The sequence below is a fragment of the Amblyomma americanum genome, chromosome 11 (genome assembly GCF_052857255.1).
Source record: "Amblyomma americanum isolate KBUSLIRL-KWMA chromosome 11, ASM5285725v1, whole genome shotgun sequence".
Classification (NCBI taxonomy): Eukaryota; Metazoa; Arthropoda; class Arachnida; order Ixodida; family Ixodidae; genus Amblyomma; species Amblyomma americanum.
Window position 1 is genome coordinate 94,276,610 of NC_135507.1, and position 18,407 is coordinate 94,295,016.

The 18,407-nt window shown below is 51.5% G+C and overlaps 1 protein-coding gene across 2 annotated transcripts in view; it reads left to right on the plus strand.

The window, feature by feature from the left end:
* Positions 1-18,407, plus strand: part of Pur-alpha (Purine-rich binding protein-alpha) — a 141,054-nt gene that overhangs the window by 40,120 nt on the left and 82,527 nt on the right. Inside the window, exon 1 of one of the 2 annotated variants that reach the window (XM_077643820.1) lies at positions 6,680-7,777. The exons of the other annotated variant lie outside the window; for it this stretch is intronic. Coding sequence (XP_077499946.1) covers positions 7,723-7,777 — 55 coding nt within the window. The 5' untranslated portion in view covers positions 6,680-7,722. Of the gene's footprint in view, positions 1-6,679; positions 7,778-18,407 lie in introns of those variants that run through there. 2 annotated transcript variants of the gene reach the window in all.

Here is an 18,407-nt window from a genome sequence, read left to right on the forward strand (position 1 = left end):
ACTGCTCGATGTGAGCGGTGGACAAAGTTTAGAAGGAAGTTTTTTTGCTGCCTATACGGAACTATGGGCCGTTGCGTTCAATTTTTCTATACCAGTACTTTACAATGGTTCGAATCTTCAAAATTTTTGCCCGAGGATGCTGAAGTTGAATAGGCGATTAGTTTAACGATCACTCCGCTTCGTGCGAGTGCGCCAGTGGACTATCGGCGCCTATACATTAACGGCCCGCAGCTGCGCATATACGTACTTACGGTTGGGTCGGGCGCGCGCAGTTTATACAGCCCAACTATATATAGCGCCGCGGCGCGCCGTACGCATTGGTTGCTTTCGGGCTCTGTTTTTTTTTGTTCTCAGTATTAATTGGTTGCTGTGCACGTTCGAAGGTTTCTCACGTGATAGTCGTGCGCGCAACACACTGACTTTCCAAGGCGGCGTCGCGAACAGGATTTATAGCTCGGCATCTGCATGCGCCGTAAGCGCAGTATGTATGTGCCCACGTGTGGTAGAAATTACAAGAAAGAAAGAAAGGAAGGAAAATGACGCATGTATAGCTGAGCTGCTCTTCCACTTTGCACTGTATATTCAGTAGTGAACAAAAAGATATATTCCAGTTTTTCAATATATCTTATTTTGCCGCCCTAAAATTTGCGCATGAGGTGGATGAGCTTGTCGGGCTTTTTATGCATTAAAAATCAATTTTTTTCGTCATATTAACCGACTATTTTTTCCTAACAGCACATTTTTTGAAGAACTGATTTCAGTGCTACGTGCAGTTACCAGCGACTTTTTTTTTATCAGGCATAAAAAGAGGCGGCAATTTCAAGGATGCCTTTTCACAGTGATCTCATGTGTCAGTACTTCGCACGCAAGCCTTTTCCGGCGATCGCTGCTCAACTCCGCCGAAGCATGGAGTCCAAGAGTCTGTCAGCGCTTATCCAATCACATTCAATTAAAATAATCTCACTAGGGCGGCTAAGGTCCACCGTCCTCTTCTTCATCCAAATTGTCAGAAGCGTACACAAGAGTGCTTCGGATGGCAATTCTGTCGAAACACATATACAAATCCACGATTATTGCGTGCCTGTTGAAGCATAACCTTTCTATATGACAGCCTGAGCATTGCAACCTCTTCGCTCATGTGTGCGCTACATGACAACTTAGTTCCTTTGCATCTCCATATAGGCGTATTCGTTTTTATGAGTACGAGTGGAGGATCAGTCTCGTGCCGTCGTGTTCCCGCCTCTGTGCAACGGCTTAACGTGGGGAGTTGATGACCAGGTCCGTATAAATTGTGTTTGGAGCGACGTATTGAACGTATCCCATCATTCCCTCACGACAAGAACTTCGATTCGTCCATTGAAATTACTCTTTTCCACTCGCGACTTATATCCACGCCAGGTCTTCCTTTACATACATCATCCTGGAAGTCCAATTCCTTTCACAGATGTGCGGGGCTTGAGCTGGGTTCCTGTCGTTTAGACCAGCACATTCCACGTGACGTCTCAAAGTCCATGGGGTCACTTTAGAGCCTGATCGATAACGGGGTCAAGTTGTCGGAAATGTCGATAACAGCCAGTTTAGAGTTTTTAGGCTCGTGCGAACGGTGTCTTTCAATAACCTGGTCGTTCTGGCGTGTCTCCTACGAAGATCGAAAGACCAAACGTCCTCTGAACCTATACCTCTTCAAAACTTGCGAAGGCGTGGTCTGCGCTACTCTGATATCCAGCGAAAGCTGTTGGTGTTGCTTCACATAGTTGTGATCAGGGATAACAACCACTTGGGCAGTCTTGATGCCGCTATGGTAACGTCGCACTGTGTCCACTGCTGATAAGAATATGCAGTAATTCATGTAAACGCAGACTGTGTCACGTGAAAGTGACAGTGAGCTAACATTAATTTAGAACAGACGGAAAATGAACGCAGTGCGAAGCGCCCATGAAAGGACAGGTGAAACTAACTGAAAGCAAACAGTTACGCCCGCAACAGCTATTCATAGAATAAAAAAGCATTGTTGCGTCCCTTCCCTTACGGCGCGGTTCAGGTGTCCAACCATATATGAGACAGATACTGCGCCATTTCCTTTCCCCCAAAACCAATTATTATTATTATTATTATTATTATTATTATTAATACATTCATAACTAGCAAATAGGTCCTTTATATACGTGATATTTTGAAGTCATACGAAACAATTGAAAATATGTACTATCGGTTCGGTGTGACCTGGCCAACAACTTTAGGGCGGTAACGAAAAGTAAGGAGCCCTTGCGGTAAGCCGACTGCTGCATCGCACAGAGTGCCTGCTAAAATGTTTCTCCCGGTCAAAACTGCTGGCTCTCTCGCCCTGTAATTTGCCGCGAGGTTGCTGTTAGGCGGCAGTTAACGTTTTATGCTACGTTTGGGTAGGGTATTTGCCTATTTAAGCGAATTATTCGTAAATCTGCATTGGATGCGTTGATGCCAGGCCAAGAAACAGTCGCAACATCCGAACTGGCAGCGCTACCTCATTTCGGTAGCAGAATAACTAAAGCAGACGATACGCAAGACGCGAAGCGACTCTTACCATCCGGGGTCGAGAGATGGCGCTAGCTCGACAGCTGTTGCGTAAGCGTCTATTTTCGTCCGGAAGCGCTGCATACGCTGCGGATTTCCTAATTATTTGGCCGAATCAGGCGAGTACGCTACGCAAGCGCATATCAAATAAATTTCTCCCGAATGGCATCTCTGTGGGAAATGTGCCACCGTGGGAAAGCTCGCGGTTTAGCCGAGGGAAGAACCTTAGAAAGCGCTCCCAGCGATTCAACAATCTGTATTACCTGCGAGCTTGAGCGTAGCGTTACCATGGGTGTACGACGCTACCGCACGCCGCCCAAAGCTATTTGCGCTTTTGGAGGCTTGGGGTATTGGTACATCCTTCAGGACCGACCTGAAGAGCGGGGAATGCACCCGGTACTACGTGTCGTAGTTTATTCTAGCCTAGCGTGCGCTGTAACGTCGCGCCATTGCCGAAAAGAGAGGATGCATCGCGGAGAGGTAGCTTCGAAACCTGGGCTCCGGCTTGCTGTGGCGCAGTGTCTGCCCAATACCGTAGTCCCGATACTATGCAGGAGGAGCAGCGAGCGATGGGCCGTCGCGGGGGCGGCTGCGACTCCTCCCCCAGCCTTGAAACGATGCTCGGTGGGCGCGCCTACGCAGTTACTAACTGCGACGCAACCACGGGAAGCGGGCCGTTTCACTACGCGCGGCTCGCGTGTTGCCTTCGCCGCGCAGGTACCTCTTTGTCGCCGTCCCAATCTTTCTTTTTCTGCTGCTGTTGACGGAGGAGTAGCTGTAGTGGAGACGCGTTTCTGCGCGAGTGGCGTCGCATGTCGTTACTAAGGGCTATCGACGTAGACCTGACCCGTGTGAACCGGGGCGTTGCAGGCCGCTCTCTGGAAAATGTCTTCCTGTTGGCGTGACTAGGGTGTGCTGGGGATCAGGCTATCCTGGAACGTTGTCGCTGCAATTTCTTCGAGCTCTAAATCAGCATAGCATGCCCTCAGTCGACCACTCCTTGTTCATTATCGGCCCCCTAGCGTGCTATCCTTGAAGTAGTCTTTCTGCTTTTTTTTTCATCGTTTCTGCACTGGCGAAAACGTCAAGAAAACTTCAAAGAGGTGCTGAGAGAAGGAAGCTTTGTTTTGACTCAAAACTAAGCGTTGAGGCTGTCGCGTGCCAGAATCACTGGTCCGAGGCTAGCCAGGCCCGTCGCGCGGGGTTGTTATGGATAAAGGGGGATTGAGTGGCAACGTTCTACATGACGAGGAGGATTGTGTTCGTTTGGCCATTGTAACAGGGGAAAGGTCTGTGACCCAACCGTCTTGTGGCTACTTATGCTGCCAGTCGAAATATACAAATTAACCTTCAGTGCCTGCTGGAGTTCGATCATGTCCGGCGTTCGCGTTCCTCCGAGCTGCGCACCTACGACCTTCAGGTTTCATATCTACAGTGTGCAAAGTCCATGGTTTGGTAGTGAGACGTGCTCATCGGGGTATAACTAGTGCCTTGAGGCACTTGTTTCTTTTTATCTGTGTGCTGTCACATCAAGCATCATCCCTTTTGAGAAAATAGGAAATGGAAACGGGGCCGAGAACGTGGCAGTTCAACTTCGGCCCCCCCAGCCAGCTCTGGCTGATAGACCAAGCTGAGGTGCCGGCTGTTGCCTTTGGGGCCCTGCGCTGATGTCTCCATCTTCTTTTTAGTGCTTCTTGCTGCTGTTTTTACAATAGACTCTCCTCGTACTACAGATGAATAAGCTTGCTCAGTAGGTGTCCGGCAGGGCCTTGCCGCTGCTGCTGGGTGCTTTTTAAGCTGACACCACTGGCACCACGCTTTAGCAGTGCGCCTAGTGACAGCTCGTGCGCGGAATGACTAATCCCCTCTTCGCTGTGGTTCGCTTGCGGTGATTGAGGCGTTGGAATACTGTATTCCGGTGGGCATCGCCACCCAAGCGCAGCCCGGGAAAGCCTTTTCCCTGACTCGTTTCTCCCCGCACTTCTGCTTCTATTTGCGTGCACGCGTTGCTTCCGCGACGCAGTGCTGACGGCGGCGACGTTGCTACGCCTCCAAGAAGCGACGGCAAAAAAGACTGTCGATCGGCTCGCGCATGCGTGGTGCTCGCCTCTGTCGCTGCCCCGGAGCGACGATGTGCTGCGCGCGCACTCATCCCCGGAAGAAAGGGAGTCTCCTCCGCAGAGAAGAGCGAATGCAGAGGAGAGGCTGGAGGATCCGCTGCTTCTTATTTTTGGATTTGATTGCCGGCCGAAGTGGCAACGAAAAACAGCCGGCAAGTAACTGCGCGTACAAACGCGCCGGTGCGCTGCTGCCGCTGGCCACCCCGGGGCAAATGGCGGAAGCGCGGGCTGTTACGCGATTGGTTACCGCTGCCGCCACGGAAATGACGTCACTCCGTGCCGCTTCCGTCGTCTGCGGAACGTCTACTTGGCCGTCGCGCGCGGATTCTCTCTCTTCCTCTGCGTTACCTTCTCGCCCTCGTCGCTCTCTGGTTTGTGCGTAGCGAACGGAGGCGCGCGCTGGTTGGTTTGCGCCCGCCGGACGTTTGGGAGGAGGAAACCAGCGCCACCTCCATGAACCCTTTCCACCGTCTCCGCCGACAGATTATCGTGCTGCCAGACATAACTAATAATAATAACCGCGATCCACCGACCGGCGCGGCTTCGCGTGCATGCATGCGCGGAGGCTGAAAGTAGAAGGCAGCAAGAGGAGGAGGAGGAAGACGGGTCATTCGCGTCTCACGAATTCCCGCGCCATCTTTTGGGCTGGTGTAACCAGACGAACGAAAAGGGGATGCTCTCTCTCTTTACTATATATTCATTTGATTTTTTTATTGAAATTACCGTCCTTGGAAGTCAGTGCGAAGAGGGTCCCTTCTTTTTTCTACCTCCCTCTTGCTTTTTTTTTTCACGTGCCTTGATTGTTCGTCACGTGTCGTCTGCGTCTCGACTGCTGAAGCGCGTAGCCGCAGCTGCTGCTGTTGTGCTTTCGCGCGCCACATTTTCTTTTTTTGTGTGTATATACTTTGCATGTCAGGAAAGTTCCCGCCATGATTGTATTCTGCTAACTTTTTGTCGACTTTCCTGAAATACCTAGGTCTCTCGAATTAAAATGCCGCAGTCCGTTAAGTCTTCCTTCGAAGAGAACTATAGCGGACGTCAAACGCGGCTGGAATAGTGTGTTGCGCCGTTTTACGACGCTGCACCGGCGGCGACCGCTGTGTCGTGATCCGTTCTACGTCGGGATCAATTGAGCGCAATTGGTGCATAAACCGAGCGCTTCCCTCTTATTGGTCGTTCGCGGTCACGTGGACGTCGGGAGCCAGTAGAGTTCAAACGTATGCTCCGAGGTGGCGTGGCATTCTAGCGGACAATGTCTGCTCTGGGCTTCGCAGCTTCTGCGTCTGCGTCGAGTTTGTTTCTGAAATTTTCCCTACCGAATCCTCTGCGGGAGTCCTCATTGCTATTGACACCTTCCAGTCGGGGCAGCTGGAACTCTACCAAAATTTAGTTGTTTGTTGCCTCGAACAGCGCGTCTTACGTCCGTCGCACCTGGCTGTTGCGTTTTTTACGTTTTGTTTTAAAATGGCCACCCCGAGTTCACACCGATGGCGGAAACATTATTTTTGTGAAGTTCGATAACTGCGATTCTTTCGGGATGGTTGAAATGTCAGTACGACCAAACTATCAATTGCTTTCTCATAGAGCCGGCGCAGATGGCAGCAGACGACGGTTGATAGATTTCGTCGTCTGCTTCCTGAAGAGCCGTCTGCCGCGCTCGACTTCGGCTTCCTTCCACTCGATGTCATGATCTGCCGTTCTTTTTTAACGCTGCATTTCGGCCCCAGCTTTTGTTTGCGTCTGACAGCGCGACGGACCGACGGGGTCGGCGGCTTTTTGGCGCGAAACATAAAGGCGTCTCGAGGCGCGCGAGAGCCGGCGCGAGACTGCGGCGCGTGATGCGGCCTTCCAAACAAGCAAATGCGCGTCTGGCGGCGGCGGCGGCGCATCAAACAAATACAAATCAGCTGCTGCGTCTGCGTCGCTAGTTGAGGCCCCCTCCGCGGGCCGCCGGCGCGGCGCTGCGGTAGCGCGGCCGACGCTGGCGGCTTCCTTCCCGCCGGCGCAGACGGGTTCGCAGACGACAGGGCGTGAAGCAGACGACGGGAAGGGGTGAGGAGCAGCGCGGCCGTTCGGTCCGTCTGGCTCGGTTGGTTGGCTGGACAACGGCTGGTTGGCGGCAGGCGAAAGCGGCAGCCGGGTGGTTGTGGTTGCGTGGTGCCGCTGGTACCGGTAGTAACCGCTGGTGGTTTTTGCTGGTCTCCTCTTCGCACCGCGACGAAGGGTTTGTGTGCCGGACCGCAGTGGCGAGGAGCGAGTGAACCGCTTGATCATCTGACGTCGGGGGCGAGTTGAAGAAGGTGCGCCGTGTGATCGCTGGGCGGACTCGGGGGACGCCTCGGTGGTACGTGCTGCGCGTTTCGTCGCTTTCGATTTCCGAGTGGACGCCGGCGTCTTGTTGCTAACGGGACGGTGAGAACAACCGCAAAGAAAGCTGCAAAGGAGAGCGAGGGAGAGAGAGGAAGGGGGAGAGCGAAGCGGAGACGGCCAGCAGGGGCGGAGTTTGGAAGCCGAAGCGGACGACGGTCAACCTCTTGTTATTTCCGTGCGCCAGCAGACGACGGCCTCCAGACTGTTTGCACCGTGGAAAACAAAGCGGCGGTATTCTAAAGATGGCGGAAGGAGAGCCTCTGTCGTTAACGGTTTGAGTCTGTCCGCGTTGGACGTAACGTCACCGACTGAAGCCGAAACTACGAGGATGCCAGATGAGTTTACGCTTTACCGGAGCCTGAACAAGTAGGTGCAACCGAATTGAGGCATCGAAACGACATTCCCAGGACATAACCGTCGGCGTGTGGTTCCGTTTATGTACCGTGCACCTGAAACGGACAAGCTGTCGGCAGTGACAACGGTCGGTGATATCTTGGTAACTAGCGGCATTTGTTTAGAACGGCCAAAAGCTTAGGAAGTGAAAAAAAAAAATCCGAACGGGATTGACTTTGAACTGTCGAACTGACACTCCTAATCATTTCGCGGCTACTCGTGGACAATTTGTTTTAAGGTCACAGCCGGACACTCTGTGGAAAAACAATATCTCGAAGACGTCTTGATGCCGGCCGGATTCATGATGGATATATCCCGCCATTCCTCGTCGAGCGAGCTGGGTGAGTACTTTGCTAGAACTCTCCCGAACACAATGTTGCCCGACATGGCTTCGCGTCGTCTGCATGGGTCAGATATTTTGCTCGCTCAGCACTTTGGGGAACTTCAGGTATAGTATGACACAACTTAAAGAAACAGCAGTTGGTAACAAGTCGCTGTGTCTGTATTACTGCGCTGACCGATCGCAACATTATGTGAAACCAGATCTTTAATGTTTAACTACTATCAAACAACCAAGAGGCATCAAAATTCGTGTACATAAATTTCGCCCAGTGATTTGCTTCTCGTTTAGGTAACAAGAAACCGGTACTTTTTGTCACGGAAGAATTCTGTGTGGCGGTCACTGCAGACTAAAGTTGCATACGCATGCCTAGCATGGCATAGGGCGCGTCATTTTTCATAGGCCGCTGCGTTCTACGAGGACATGACTGTTACTCAAGGGGAGATGAATACGTACTACAGGCCGAAGCAATATGAACGTACACACCAATCAGTGTGAACGCCAGCATGCTGCCTGCCCAAGTCAGACGTGAAAGCGTACTTTTTTATCGGGGCATATTTAAAAAGTACTTACCTTACCGCTTAGTCCCTTTCGTATACGATTTCAGGTTATGTGCGGAAGTGAACACAAAATCGGTTCCTGTGTATGCAAACGGACTTCTCCCCTGTTCATGTCGCTGGTTCCTCTACCTGATCACGTGGTTGTCATCTAAAAGTCTCGCACCCAGAGGCTGCTCTCAAGATCGCATGCGCGTCGCTTGGTGGAGTCGCAGCCGGCGTTTAGGCACACATTGCCTCGCCATTGCGTGAACGAAAGTCTTCAGGGTTTCCCTAACTATTATTCGCTAACAAGCTGCGCGGCCACGCTTACGTTACGGTGCACATACCAAAGTGATATCACGCGAACGGTTTCTGCGAACTTTGCAATAAGGCCCCCCGCGCCTGCGTGCCATCTTCGCGTGTGCGTCATGAGTTAGTCGCGTGGCGACGTTGGCTTCCTTGTTGCCGCTAACGTCATTTGACTGGCGCTAAACACGACTGCCGCTCGTTTCCGGGATTGTGGGATTTCCAAGCCTCTAACCGCGCTGTTGCCAGAGCAACCTTCGATTCGAAAACGACCGGGCAGGCGACGGTTGTGGCGTGGTTAGTTGCACCCCATACGTCGGTGGTCTCAATGCAGAGTGAGGTTGCAGATCGCGTCTCCATTCCCGGTTGCATGTTGCCTGTTGAATAATCGGCTAACCAGCTACCGTCACGTTCATAGTCATCAGCTCTTCCTGTGTTGGTCAACCCACTGTCGATGTTCTCGAGCTTGTAATTACTGCAGGCGTTATCACCAGTCTCGCTGTTTGTTTTTTTCACTGGTGGGTTGCACAATAGCACTTGAGAAGAGGTTTTAGAGCTGCCGTTATCGGTGTGTGGCACCACCGCAACGTGTCAGGCGGGAGACTTCGCCCGCGTTCAACGGAGGCCGCCATAGTGGTTAGGGGGCAGGTTTAAGCAGAAGACAATAAGCAAAGGTGACCACCAACCGGGCGGCCGCACGCGCGGAGCGAGTCTGTGTGCGCAGTTGTTCTGCGCAGGTGCGCGTGTGGCGGTAGCGGAGGGGTAGCAGACGCAGAGGGCGAGGGGGAACGAGACGATGTAAATAGCTACAAACGAAAAGCTCGTGTAAAGATTTCCCTTTTTTTTTTATCTCTCTCTCTCTCTGCTTTGTTCATTCCGCTGTTGCCGCCGGCTTTCATGTGAAAGTGAAAAAAATTAAAAGCTGTGAAAGCTCGTGAAAAGCTCCGTAGGCGATATAAAGTTTTTTTTGTCACCGGCGCGCGCAACATTGATCGCGTGTGCGACTTATCGGCAGCTCGGTTGCAATCTCGTCTGCTTTGAATGCGGCTTCAATGTGACGCCTGCTGCTCGCATATTTTATGCGCGACTTGTGATTGTGGCGGCTTCGACAAGTTTGGTTGGTTGGCCGACATCTTGCTTTTTCCCCCTCATGGATGGATGAATGCGTGGTGGTGGTCGGTGCGCCCCCTGTAATCGTGTTCGTTCGTCGCTGTGTGGTCGCAAGCAGACGGGGTGTTGTTCTTTACGTCTACTCGTTCTCGGCAAGGTCGTCTGCTAAACATTTCTTCAGTCCGGCTGTTCTTTTCCTCTCTTCTGTCTTGCCTGCCGTTTCGTCTGTCGCCTTGGAATGCGTGCGGCGAGATAGCGAGGGCGGCCATTTTGACGCGCTCGTTGCAACGGTCGCCGCGGCGCTGGCAACCCTGCTAATTTGAATATCTTGCAGCTTCGGTCATTAACCTCCCGCACGTATTAGCCGGAATAATTTCTGCCTAATTTGACTGGAGTAACTAGGCTCACCTTTTTTTTTCAACTGTTCGAGGATGACGCGGCTATAGTTTCAACTGATGACTCATGTAGGCCTAACTATGGGCGCCCTCCCAGAAGAAAGGCGGTGCTGAATTCGCGCGGCTTAATTAGAGACGGCGGCATTACTCGCCGTGTTTCGCTGCTGCGTGCCGTAATTGGAAGCCCGTTTTGTCCTCTTTGCGCGTTGAAGCGAAAAATGACTCGAATCAGGCTCGGCACTGATGTTTTTGAACTTTCCGCCGTTTCAGGAAATTGCGTGTAATTCCTCAATGTGTACGGTCTGTTCGTATTTTTCCTTACGTGCGGCTTGGTGTATATAAAATTGTGAGGCATTTTCTGCAACGAAAACCAAGAAATGTCCCGTCGTTATTACAAACCATGCGGACAGGCTGTTATCTCAAAATGTTTATTTTTAGGCTTGATATATGCTCGACTTCGTCGGTGAACAAACAGCCAGGGAAAAAAAAAAATCTTGGTTTGAAGATACCGCCCTAAGGTATTATTGAACCACTGACGGTTTTCGCCGATATCTGCTTCCTTTTATTGCGCAAGGGCGCAGAAAAAAGTCAGCGCCTCTTTCGTTATAACGGTTAATTCGCAATAGCGGGGCGGTACCTGTGAATTAGAAATTGGTGACAGCTGGTACGGATGCCAGCGCTGCGACCTAGCGGAGCGGCGTGTCACTGTGGGTGAGGCAGCTCGATTGGCTGACGGCGACAGGCTTTATCGTATGACGTCTCCTTATCTCGTGGCATACGTCGCAGTGCTCTCCACCGCGCTTATCCCCTTTAGCCTTTCCGGCGCAGGGTTGAAGCTTTAATCTCGCCCCTCGAGACGATCTGGCTGTATCGATCGATCCATTCCGTCGCGTGGAATGCAGCGGGCCCCGCGGGGTTGCAGAGAAGCCGTCGGTTCGGCCGCTTATCGGTGAATAATGAAAATTTCTCTCCGTGCATCGAGCAGCTGCTGCTAGCTATACTTACTTACTACGTGGCTTCTGCTTATCTCTGTGGCGTATATAGTACTTGGTACGGCGGTAGCTCGCACGTACAGTCTGAAGCAACGTAAAGGGGAACGCTGCATTAGTTCGCAGTCAACAGTTTCGTCTGGTCAGAATCTTTAGACGCACACTGAGCCGTAAGTTAGAAGCGTACTTCCTTTATCAAATTGTTTTACCTGTGGGCTTCTTTTCTATACCTGAGTGCAGGGGCAGACAACGTCTGCTTCGTGAGTGCAGAGTGGACTGTTTCGTATTGATCGGACCTGCACCTTTGAATACCTTTTGTGAGTCTGTTTTTGAGGCACTATTCCCTCGACGGTGTGGGTTTAGTTGCTTCGTAGCCTCGACTAGTGAGCGACAGAGGCGAGGGTGCGACTGGCTATGTAGGCATGCCGGATGCTCATGCGACAGCGCGCCGTGCACTCGCTCCACTGCCTCGTGCTGGGACGTTCCCGCAGCTGCCGCGTGCATTCGTCGGAGCGCAGCGCGGGCCAGCTGTGTGTAAAGAGGGGAACAACAGAAAACCGTTCATGCTCTGAAAGTAAAGCTGGGGGCAAGAGCTCTATACCTGTCCGCGATGCATGCTTAATTAGAAGTCGCCTTACAGAGTTGACGCTGCCGGCTTGCTATGGTCGGATACAACTCAAGAGCGCGGCGGCTTTTCCCCGACAAAGGACCCCCTTCCAGCCAGTGGCGGCGGCCGATTCTCGTGACCCTGCTAGCGCGACAGTGCAGGTAGCGGCGCCGCAGTAGTGAGCGCTGTCTATCCCAGACCGTAGAGGGAAGGGATTATTCCCTTTCATCTACCACACTCTGCTTTTTCACACTCGCGGGGTCATGAAAATCGGCCGACGCCACTGGCTGGGAGGGGTTCCTTTGACGGGGAAAAGCCGCTGCCTTCTTGAGTTGTATCCGACTATAGTGCTTATATTGAGCTTGCCTAATCCAGATCTTGGCTAATCCAGATCTTTGCTAATCTTGGCCTAAACGTGGAACTCAGGTGCGAAATGTAAAACGTGGAAGTACACTTCTACCCCTGTTCACACGCTTCTATACTACGTCATACTTGGCGCACCCACAGATGCCTATAGTCAGGTACAACTCAAGCACAAAGCGGCAAATGCCGCTGAAAGGAGCCCCCCGCCAATGGCGTCGGCCGATTCGCTCCCCATGAACCGACCCCCTTGTGCCGGCTAGCTTGAAATCGCAGGGGGTGGCAGCTGAATGGGAAGAACCACGGCGTCATGACAATCTGTGGACGCCATTGGCTGGAGGGCCTCCTTTTTTTTGGGGGGGGGGGGGGGTAGGGGGGGCGTTTGCCGATTGGTTCTTGAGTTGTACTCGACTGTAGCAGAAGAGTAGACATTTTCGGCAAGTTGGCATGGTGTCATACCGAATCTTTGATCATAGAAGGTTGTGGCCAAGTACCACACCAGGGTGGCCAAATCCTGCTCTGGTGAGAGAGTGCGTTGTCGGTCTACCATGCAGCGTGTGTGACAATATAGAAAGAGACGAGACAAGTGGTGTATACAGAGATTTACAATCTTTTTGCTTCAGACTTCAGTTGCGGGTGCTTGTCCGTTTAGTTCGCGCTGGTAGATTCCGTACGCTAACAATTCATGCCTCTCCGTTATCATTATGGCACCGCTTCTCTGGCGCTTTGCTATGATGAACTGTTCGTCTTTCTCCATATATGTCTGGTCCTCGTTGGTGCACATAAATTGAGGTATCCGTACTCCTTTGCCCTGGGGCCGCCAGATGTCTGTGCGTTGTTACCGCTTCATCAGCAACTGTATTGAGCACCGTCGATCCGGATTTGTCTGCAGCCGTCTCCTTCACGAATATGCGCGAAGTTGAAAAATTACGAAGAGCACTTGAGACTACTTACGAGATCTCAAGGCGGTAGCATATTTATTTTAGTTTATACACTGATTAGCATACATTCGTAAGGAAACGCACCCACTAGGTTCACTCTTGCTGACCAAGGAGCAACTCGCTTTTCTGGCATACGGGTTGCATTGCTCGCCTCGCAGTGACGAAGGCCCTTAGTTCAACTCTCCGCACCTTCGAAAGAATTTTTTTTCTTCACTGACGACGTCATTGGGCGCTTTGTGGACCACTTTTCCTGGTTGCCGACGCTGGCGCCGCGTTCCGCTGTTAACGGGCCATATAAGCCTTTCGCCTTAATATTTCTGACTGGCAGCTAACAGTAATTGTCTCCAGCTTGCATCACACCTGGCAGCTAGGCAATGCTTTTCCATCGTCAGCGGGTCGTTTATGCGACAGACTGTGAACCACATTGCCTAGAGTCAATGGGAAAAAATACCGAGATCCACCTCTTCCCTTTGCCCCATTTGGAAGCTCCATGGCTGCCTCCTTGAATTGGAGAAAAAAACAGCGCCAAACAATGCACTCCACAACCATGTCTCATCTTCGTTCTTTCTTGTGGTGTGCATGGTTTGGCGCTGTTTTTTCTCCGGTTCATGTATGCACCACCAACTAGTCCAAAAAGAGGTGTTAATGACTGCCTCGGCCTGGCGTTCCCTGCACCGCAGTCGCATTCGTGGTTCGATGACGCGTATCCGCCTTAGCTAAGTCGTTGTTATTAGTGATTAATTCAAATTTTGCATAGTTGGCGCCAGCTAACTCCGGAGATGTCGTGAGCGGACACTCGAAGTAAACGAAGAACAATGTAGTTTTCGTAACTCGTTCAAGCGGCACCTTTGCGCTTGCATGCAGGTCCTAGAGGAAATCCCAGAGCCCGTTGCTTTATAGAAATTCCCTGCAAATGTTCTCTTTTATGGCAGCATACGGCCGTGGCAGCCATATTTCTTCCAAGCCCGGCGGCAATATTTCTTTCTTTTTTTAATGAGATAGCACATATGGTACACTTGGTGTGGACTTGCGAAGCATTGTATGACGTCACACACACACACACACGATAGAAACCCGGGAGCTAGGCCTCATTATACGCAGCTCCGACAGTAAAGTGCAAAGTGAAATCATCGCTCAAGCTCTGTCTGCTGCCGTGACCTTCGGGATCCCGGCGCTCGCTGCGGATGAAGACATCTGTCGCAGTGCGGTGTTGAATGGTGCGAGTATATGTTATTTCTCTCTCTCTCTCGGGCAGAGAGAGCGCGGAACTCTTGCAAACTTGCCCAGTGGCTCTGACTTTGCCTGATTCCAGCCAACTTTCCATATGACTGCTTCGATTATTAGAATATTGCCGCCCAATGGGTTTGCTTCAAAACTGCGTAGTGGGGTTCTCTAGCAGACCTTCCTGAAATCAATATACCTATTATAAATGAATTCAGATCTCTAGCATTGTTCAAGAAGCGTCTTGATGACTCAACATGCTCTGCCCACAGCGCTTGCAATTAAGTGATTTCTTTCAACATATATAATTACTGTGAGTTTATCTGCTGTACGTAATAATAATAATAATAATAATTGGTTTTGGGGGGGAATGGAAATGGCGCAGTATCTGTCTCACATATCGACGGACACCTGAACCGCGCCGTAAGGGAAGGGATAAAGGAGGGAGTGAAAGCGGAGTGGAAGAAGGAGGTGGAAGACAGGAGGTGCCGTAGTGGAGGGCTCCGGAATAATTTCGACCACCTGGGGATCTTTACCGTGCACTGACATCGCACAGCACACGGGCGACTTAGCGTTTTTCCTCCATAAAAACGCAGCCGCCGCGGTCGGGTTCGAACCCGGGAACTCCGGATCAGTAGTCGAGCGCCCTAACCACTGAGCCACCGCGGCGGGTTCTGCTGTACGTAACGAACGTGTTTTTTGCGTGCAGCTGTGTGTTTATTTTATGACCCCACCAATGGAGAAGCTCCCTCCGCCACCATCCTATTGTGTAAATAGTTTTTGTGTATATCACCTCTCCCCCTATCCTCTCTTCCTGTCCCCTCACCTCTTTCATTTGATTTCTCCATTCCGCTTGCTATCCTTTAGTTCCGCTGCCCCAGCTCAGGTGCTTCAGTATCGATGGCAGATGCCGGGGCTAGCAAAAATCCTATCCTTCCTTTTTTTATTGTTATATTATATATAAACCACTTACTGCTACTACTACGCCACCACCCGTTCTTCTTCTACCCCGCTTTTTGTCGCAAGCAGCTCCGGGACTCGGGCTTTCGTGCTTTTCCTCGTCCGATTGTCATTCGTGGTTGCGAAGAGCGCCGTAGCAGTTACGCGTTCCGCTCTCCCGTTCGTTGTTTTGTGTTGTGTGCGGCACGCATAAGCACGCGCATTAATTGCGCATCGCTCGCCTCTTCAAATATTTCTCACACTTGGGGGTCGTCTCGGAAAACCTGCTCGTTTTCCATCACTCTCACCGGTAGCTCGAGAAGTGAAAGAACGCCAATCGTACGAAAGGAAGTCTACGTCGGAAGTCCTGCTACTGAACCCACCTCGTGGAACCAATTCAGCCACATACTTGGTATATACCTGCTAACTCAGATGTATACGAAACTTTTTTTTCTTGCGCACCTTAAAGTTAATTAGCCTGAAACTACTCTCTAAGGTATTATAAAAACTACCCCCCCCCCCCCCCTCACACACACACCCACACTTCCAAGTTCCCGGTAGAGCATGTGGGCCGCGCCACAGATGACAGGGTCAGTGAGGGCCACTGTCCCAGTGTCAGTATACGTTTGGCTGCACTAGCCGCGTTTACATGAATGCGACACAAGTCAACTCCAGTCCCGTTTTCGAGGGGAAGTGCAAAAAACGTCGAGGAAGAGAGTGGAGGACGAGTCGATCAAGCCTTTCGTTCTCAAAACCTATACTCTTTCCCTCATAAAGGGGACTTGAATCGACTTCTGTCGCTTTCATGTAAACGCGGCTTATGAAAGGGGGAATATCTTTTTACGCCACACTACACCATACACTCCGAAGCGTAGCTGTGGTTGTGCTGTGGTTCCCTCGAATATGATATCAGCGGACAGCGTATACGCCGTACGCAAGCAGTCGTCCGCTGCCACTGAAGCGGATGCATGTTCTGCGTCGTGGTACACTCGGAGAGGCGTGTGCATATCTTTAACCCGCCTGGAGGCCGGTTTAACGGTAACGGCATTCCATCTGCGATAGCATTCCGTTCTTTCTCCTTTGCTTCGAGGAGACGAGGCGCGATGGCTGGCAGTGGGGTTATCGCAGGTTGCCGCTTCAACTCGTGTGCGCATGCACTGCAGGCATGAGGAGGACTCCCTCCCACGGTGCTGCTTCCCAGTGCGTGTAATGTGACGGCAGCAGCGGTGGTGGCGTTGGCGGGGCCGCTTTCGACGATTGAGCATAAATTGTCTCGCCTATATGGGGTGCTTGAATGCGCCCCCGCTTACGTAAGACGGCACATTGGGGAAATCAGCTGCGTTACAGCGTCTGTTACCCCTGGCGCCAGAGGTGTTGTGTGCCTTTTTTCCCCGCCATTTAGGAACAAATGGGCTTGGGCTGGACATGTAATGCGAAGGCAAGATAACCGCTGGTCCATAAGGGTAACGGAGTGGATTCCAAGAGAAGGCAAGCGTAGCAGGGGGCGGCAGAAAGTTAAGTAGGCGCATGAGATTAAGAAGTTTGCAGGCATAGGGCGGGCGCAGCTAGCAAAGGACAGGGTTGATTGGAGAGACTTGGGCGAGGCCTTTGCCCTGCAGCGGGCGCAGTCAGGCTGATGATAATGATGATTTTTTTTTTCTTTTAGCCTTGACCTGCGGATGTTTTGTTGGGGTGACCGGTCGACGAGCGGTAAGGTTGCGATAAATAGCCAGGGGCGCAGGCTACACTCTAAACGGAAAGGAACAAAAAGGGTGTCTAGCGTGCTCCCTCTTTAATAAAATGGAATGCGCTTGAGGACAGATGACTCCCTTCTTGCTCTCATATAGGCGCATTCGTGGTTAGAGTATATAGCTCCGGCAGTCGCTTGTTGTACGAAGTTTATCGTCGGTACATGGGTGCGTATTAAATGTTGTCATCCACGCTAACCGTTGCGAAAGTTTAGGCCCGTACTGTCGGCGACAGTTGAAGCGAGTGCGGAAAGCTGCGGACACGGGCAGAAAGAAAAAAAAAAGCGAACATAGCAGCTGCTGCGGGGGGGGGGGGGGGGGAGATGGCCATTGCGTGGCTTGTAGTCACGTTCTAAAAAGCGGTTATCGCACTCTTGAAGGGGCAACTTGGCGAGGATGTAATCTGCTTTAACCGGAGTCCTCCCAATCTGTCGTTTGCGTTCAGTTTACTCCCCCCGGATATTAGTGAGTTATGTGTGCAGGGAGGTTTCACTTGTCCGTTCACGGAGAGGGATCTCGTGTTTCAGTTTGCTTCCATTTTTCTCAACACAATTCTGAGTGTCTAGTTATGTCATCTGCATGACGTTTAATTGGTGTGTTCATGTAGAAGGTTTTGTTCTCACTTACGCGCACTTAGAGGCCAATTAACGGAAAGGTTTCCGATTAAAATTGAGGAGGGTGCAGCGAGCTGTGGAAATGAAAGCGATAGGTGTAACCTTAAGAGACACCGAGAGGGCAGGGTGGGTAGGGCAACAGACGCCGGTTAATGACACGGTAATCGAAATAAAGAAGTTCAAGAAATGGGCATGGGCGAGGCGTGTAATGCGAAGGCAAGGTGGCCGATCGGTAACGGAGTGTATACCAACAGCCGTGGCATATTCCAATCGGCGATCCAGGGCGTTTTTTTTTTTTTTGCTTTGCCAAACCGAAGAGCGTGTTTTCTGTGGGTGACTCGGATTCAGATCCTGAGCTCTGGTTGGACCGCGACAGATATTTTGCTCATTCGCGGATTCGGAAAGCTGCTGCTGGATCGCCCTTTGGAATAAGGCGAACACAACAGGGGCGGGGAGAGTTGCGGGGGGGGGGGGGGGGGGTTTGGAGGCTGTTGGGAGATGTGCGGGGATATGATGACCATACATAGCGCAGTATGGGTCAGTCCAGAGGCCTTTGTCCTGCAGTCAGTGGATATAGTTGGGCCGATGATGATGATGATGATAATAACGGTGGTAGCGCGGTGGCGTCAGGGACACACTCGTCGTTCGCGTGGTCAGCGTGTAGTGGGCCCAAAAGTTCACGAAATATAGCGAAACGGGCACCTTTGAGGTGTTGTTGTCGTCGTTCGCGTGGTCAGCGTGTAGTGGGCCCAAAAGTTCACGAAATATAGCGAAACGGGCACCTTTGAGGTGTTGTTCGAAACGGGCACCTTTGAGGTGTTGTTTGCTTGCAGTGACGATGCCTATTTATCGCCTATATAAG